The sequence below is a fragment of the Austrofundulus limnaeus genome, unplaced genomic scaffold (genome assembly GCF_001266775.1).
Source record: "Austrofundulus limnaeus strain Quisiro unplaced genomic scaffold, Austrofundulus_limnaeus-1.0 Scaffold51, whole genome shotgun sequence".
Lineage (NCBI taxonomy): Eukaryota > Metazoa > Chordata > Actinopteri > Cyprinodontiformes > Rivulidae > Austrofundulus > Austrofundulus limnaeus.
In genome coordinates, this window is record NW_013952453.1 from 786,757 (window position 1) to 792,493 (window position 5,737).

Below are 5,737 nucleotides of genomic sequence, written 5' to 3' on the forward strand. Positions count from 1 at the left end.
CAAAATTTTGTTAACTTTAACAAAATAATTTACTAAATGAGAGGCATTCAGTAAATTATTTTAAAAACAAAATAAATTTTAAAATTATTGTAAAATTTGAGATGAATTACAATAATCCTATTTAGCTACAATGTGTTTTTGAAGACCTCTGAAAGATTGATTTAAGACATTTTAAGGCTAATTAAGGCCTTGTTGTTTGGATTGAATTCAATGCCTTTTAATGCTTTTTAAGGATCTGCAGGAACCCTGAATAGGCACTCATTTTAGTTTAAGGTAGGAAGTAGAAATGATTAACTTTCTGACAAATCATGTGTACTATTTCATCATCCATTTATTATGTTGCTATCAGGTTAATGACTGACCTTTGGCACATGGGGATTGAACTCCACAGCTCTGTGTATGGCCTCTACAGCGTTCATCTCTGCTGTGCTGAGCCCCCGTCTGGATGCTGCTTCTGGAGAGAACCTGAGAAAAAAAAATCCCTCCTATGAAACATGACTGCTCCTGCGGCCGGTCACATACACCGAGTTTGAGAAATACAATACAGGATTTGCGAGATTATGTGTACTTTTAAAAATACAAACCAAAAGAACACATACTTATCTGAAACAGCCCGTGCTTTCAACAGTGCAGATGTGTAGCATATTGTGGCTGATTTTGGCAGGCTGATGTCTAAAATGAGACAGAGACTGTGTTAAAGTAAAAATAAATAGATAAATCACACAATGATGAGAGGTAATCTGTGTACATCTCGAGTTAATAGTGCTCCAAAGCTCTAGCATTTAGTTTAGTCATACCATCATATTTGGCAAGGACTGCTTGCACATCAGCGTACGCCTGAAGCTCCAGAAGTGCTTCCAAGAGATTTTCATGTATGTTTAACATTCCCAACAATGGGAACTCTTTCATCAACTGAAAAGAGATGACATTATTGTAATAAGTAATGAGTTTCCTGGTATTTATGTAGCATGCTCACAATTTGACATAACTCCAAACACTACAAGTAATTATAAATCTTTGCAAATCCATTATTTAACAGAAAACAAAGTAGTTAAAAAAAAGAACAAAACTCACATCTCTCATCATTTTCACAGCTTCTTTGATCCTTCCCAGCTTGCGTGCACACATTGCCAGTCTACGTTTAATATACACCAGCAAGTTGATATCTTTCCCAGCTGTGGATTGCAAAGAGAAAATGTAAGGTGTTGAAGGAATTTAAAAACACGAAGAACGGGAACAGAACTAGATCAGAGAAGCTGCGGCGTGCCGACGGCAACGATTTGTCGCGCTGGCAGCACGTGCGTATCAAACCAGCTGTTAGGTATCGACACACTCGTGGCTGTTTCTACACATTTAAATCCATTCTTACCAAAAGTCAAAGCTTTTTTAAAGAGGCGTTCGGCTTCTGTGATGGTTGTAGCTTCCTCTTCTGCTAAGAGCACATACGCTGCAGAACATCTGTAAACGTGCACACACATGCAAAATCAGGTCACAGTTAGACATGTATGTACCTATTCATCCTTTTTACTTTAACGTTGGTTTGCATGGACATCAGTAATGAAAACAATAATAAAATAAATAATAAAAAAAGAGCTGAATCCCTTTTCCAAACTATAACTACTGTACGTACAAACAGGTTAAACCAATAAATATACCTCACATGGATTTATGCATTGCTGCTCTGTTTTTCAGTTTCTGCATACAATTTGTTAAAGAAAGATGCAGTATGTATGTAACTATAGAAGAATAAATTAGTACTTACTCGTGATTCATTTCAATGGCCTGGTAAGCTGCTCTGATCCTGGCTTGAGGATTCCTCTCTCTCCAGGCCTTCTGCATCACTGTAAGAAGACACACGAGTTTAATATTCGTGTGACCTTAGAGCTCTGACATGCAAAACTCCAGTGCAACAACAAAACAACACATTTCTGCTGGAACGCGCCTCTTTCGCTTTATTACTTTTTCACGTTTTGTCTTGTCAAGAGATGAACTTGAGCAAACTATTTAAATAGATTGAGTAACCCTAGAACTCACCAGCATCCTCTGGCCTTAACTGTTGAGTGTCTCCTGTGAAAAAGGTCTGATGATCCTGAGCAGACAAGTTCATATCATAGTAGGTCAAAGGCTCCTTCCCAGTCACCCAGGTGTACCTATGATACACAGATTTAATATTATCAGTGCAGCGTGTTTCATAAAATAAAATAAAAATGTGAATTTTTTTTTCATTCAAAAATGTCTGGCTTCTTTAAAGCAGCTTAACAGACCTGTTGTACTCTGCTCCTCTGAATAGATTTAAAGGATTCCTCCAGACCTTGCATTCTATCAAAAAGAGGACATATTAGTACGCGCGGTATTAGGAACAGTACCGCTTTCATAATTAAATAGGGTATTTACCAGAGACACTGGGTCTAGGCTCAGCCTCTCCATTGACTGATGAAAACAGACCAGTTGTAGAGCTGCTCTCCACTCCACCCAGCAGAGGACGAAGGTGGCTTACAGACACTTGTTCAATGAACGAGGTCCCGTATTTACGAAAATACCACCATTCAAATATCTACAGTGAGAAGACATATAATAAAACCACGTTTGGGAGACAAACGTGGAGATGTCAGTTTTCTAAGTTACCCCAACAGTGGTTACTGATCTTTTCCCGAGTCTTAAAAGTGTTTCAGTTGACAAACAGATATATTCACGTAGGTGCTGCAGTAAATCTCACTATTTTGTAAAGGAAGAGAGAAAGACATACAAAACAAGTGGAAAAAACATAAGGTGATACATTTCTCAGGCTCTGTATCAGAATGCTGGGACTTTGATGAGTGTTTTTCTATTTCCCAAGGACATGGATTGTAGGTAACATTTACTGTAAATAGTTTTTCGTTAGGTCTTTATTTGTTTTGCTTCGTTAGTGATGTAAGACAAACTGCAAAAACCATTTGTGAACATTTCGGCTAAACTCTCTTTGTGGAAACTTTGTTGATGTAAAAATGCTTTTTGAAGCTTATTAAACTGTTATTATTTTGATCACAGGTTGAAACTAGGGCGACTCGATTATTAGAAGAAAATATAACACGATTGTTTTGATAGAAATTGAGATCTAGATTATTTAACAAAATTATTCTTTCACTTTGATAACATGAATTAACTGAACATAAACAATGGCTGTTAATGTTTCCCTCAGGACTTCAAATATTTATGAAAAAAATAGGCACAGTGAAACTTTGGCTGTGTGAGGAGCCTGCAGCATCATGCTAGCAGTGGCACTGGATTCACAACACAAAACAGCATAAGCGTAAATCGCGAACTTTGATCACTATGGCTGTGTCCAAAACGGCAGGACGGGTCCTCCGAAGGTCGAATTTGTCGGCCGCATACGTCACAGCGCCGCGACGAAGGACGTCCAAAACGGAAGACTCCTCCGATGCGTCTGACAAATACGTCCTTCTTTTTCCCCGAATCGAAGGACAGGTCCGATGGATCCTTCCCGGCCCAGCATATCCCATAATGCATTGCGGCCCGACCGGAGATTTTTTTAAGCTAGTAATGGCGGACGAAGCGAGAGAAAAGAATACGTTTTAAATAAAAATATGGTGATATAAAAATTAAAAAAAATTAGCGGTTGTAATTCTAATACTTTTATCATTTTTATGGACATGTTTTTAAATATTATTTTTTTGTCATAAAAAACGCGAAATAAACACGAACCTACAGCGGGTCAATTAGTTCTTCAAATGATACCTTTAAGTTAATTTCATAGTTTTGTGATATTAATAATGCTAATGTATTGATATTTTTCTAGTTTTGATTTAAGTTTGCTTGTTTAGCGTCGTCACAGTTGCTAGGTGACAAGACATACGCCAGGGTAAGGAGGGGAGGCTAGACCGTCCAAATCCACAGCCTCTTTTTTTCCGGTCTTCCCGGTCTACCAAGGACCCGGCCCGCCGAGACCGGGGAGTCTGGGTCCTCCGGAGGACCCGGCCTGTCGTTTTGGACACAGCCTATGTTTTTATGATCGTTGAAAACCCAAATCGTAATCAAGATCAAAATCCAATTCATTGCCCAGCCCTAGTTGAAACAAAGATTAACCAGTAAATCCAGAGTTTTGCCTTTCGACGAAACTCTTTCTTCAACACAACTGACCAAAGCAACACCCTTATCTCATTGTCTTTCAAATGTTGTTTTGTGAGAAATATAGGTGTTCTATTTGATCAGTCTTTGTTGTTTGATACACGCATTAAAAGATCCTGTTCTTTCCCATTTAGGAAACATCAGTAAGTTGAGATCTGTCCTTAAACACAGAGATAGAGATGTTTATTCATGCCTTCATTCCTTCTAGGATGTAATGCAGCTGGACTGATAAGATCACTCTATTGTTATGTTCACCGCATTGGCTTCCTGTGGAGTTTAGGATTCAGTTTAAAACAATCACTTATAGAGTGTTGCTCCCACTTACACAGCAGATCTACTTCACCCATATGTATCTACACGCAAGCTTAGGTCCAGTAACTTGAATCAGGTACTTGTTCCTCGGTCCTATCTAAATACATGTAGGAACAGAGTATGCAGGTTGTAGCTCCTAAATTTTGGAACACATTATCTCAATCTCCAAGAGCTGTGGATTCAGTAGAATTTTTTAAAAAGCAGCTAAAAATGCACCTGTTTAAGCAGTCTTAATATGTCTGAATGAGTTTTAATGTTGTTTTATTTGTGTTTTATGATTTGTAAATGTATTTTTAATGCTCTGTTGTGTAATATTTTGTTTCACTGTGAAGCACGTTGAGTCCTTGACTGTGAAAAGTGCAATACAAATAAAGTTATTTACTTACTTTAAATTAAATTAAATTTATAGTGCAAGTAGGCCAATAGTAACTTTTGCAAAACTTTAATGACTAGAAATAACCTTCATTCATGAATCACAAAGAGTAAATCTAGAGATGAGACAGTCACGTCCTTCTATTTAAGAAATGTAACATTTAGGATAAAAACTTACAAGAATAAGTCCAGAGATGAGAGAAGATGTTCCAGTGAGAGCCACGTAGAATTTAGGAGTAAGAGTGTTCAAAAACACTGAGGCTGAAACATAAAAATTTAAGAAGAAACCTCAGAAATGTGCAGCCAGAGCTGTGGAAATATGAGCTTTTTGAGACAGTTGACAACTAAAATACTAAAGAAAAAAACTGATGACAACTTGTTGTGTAAAGACAGTGGCATTTAACAACTCAGTGTTTATAATAAACATCAACAATTTTAGCTAACTTTACAACAACACAACATGGATAACAATCTACCAGCTAACATTTGAAAAATGTAAGACTATTTACAAAAACATCTACTTGACCAGCAGCTGCTCAGCGTTTCGCTTGTCTTCAACATTCAGACTACGAGCTGTCAAAAAACAAAAACAGCCCCCGTGTCCGTCTGCAGCCAGTTACCCGAAGGCTAACAATAGCTAGCTAGCAGCTGCCTTAATTTACCTGAAGTAAGAGTTTCCTGCAGTTTAAGCGGACTCCACAGGACGTATATCATAATCAGCACCATGCCGAACCAAACGAAGCACACGTAGGTCCATGACCAAGAGAGCCAAGACTTCAATTTCTCTGTAAATCCGAGAGATTGTGGATTACTGCCAGTGGAGTCCTCCATGTTTCTCCGGATGTCTGTAAACAGAGGTGTCACGTGACCATGACGCCACATTAGCCTTGCTTTGCTTTTGTAGTTTGCAACAGTTTCTGGACTAAAT

General features: G+C 38.1%; 1 protein-coding gene across 1 annotated transcript in view; it reads right to left on the minus strand.

Annotated features, from left to right (window-relative positions):
* st7l (suppression of tumorigenicity 7 like) overlaps positions 1-5,642 on the minus strand; it is a 14,144-nt gene extending 8,502 nt beyond the window's left edge. The window contains exons 1-11 of the mRNA XM_014008596.1: positions 5,472-5,642; positions 4,988-5,070; positions 2,395-2,554; positions 2,265-2,319; positions 2,035-2,150; positions 1,763-1,841; positions 1,370-1,458; positions 1,075-1,175; positions 798-912; positions 600-672; positions 363-465 (exon numbers count right to left, since the gene is read on the minus strand). Of these exons, the coding sequence (XP_013864050.1) occupies positions 363-465; positions 600-672; positions 798-912; positions 1,075-1,175; positions 1,370-1,458; positions 1,763-1,841; positions 2,035-2,150; positions 2,265-2,319; positions 2,395-2,554; positions 4,988-5,070; positions 5,472-5,640 (1,143 nt within the window). The 5' untranslated portion in view covers positions 5,641-5,642. The remainder of the gene's footprint in view (positions 1-362; positions 466-599; positions 673-797; positions 913-1,074; positions 1,176-1,369; positions 1,459-1,762; positions 1,842-2,034; positions 2,151-2,264; positions 2,320-2,394; positions 2,555-4,987; positions 5,071-5,471) is intronic.
* Positions 5,643-5,737: the final 95 nt, after the last annotated feature.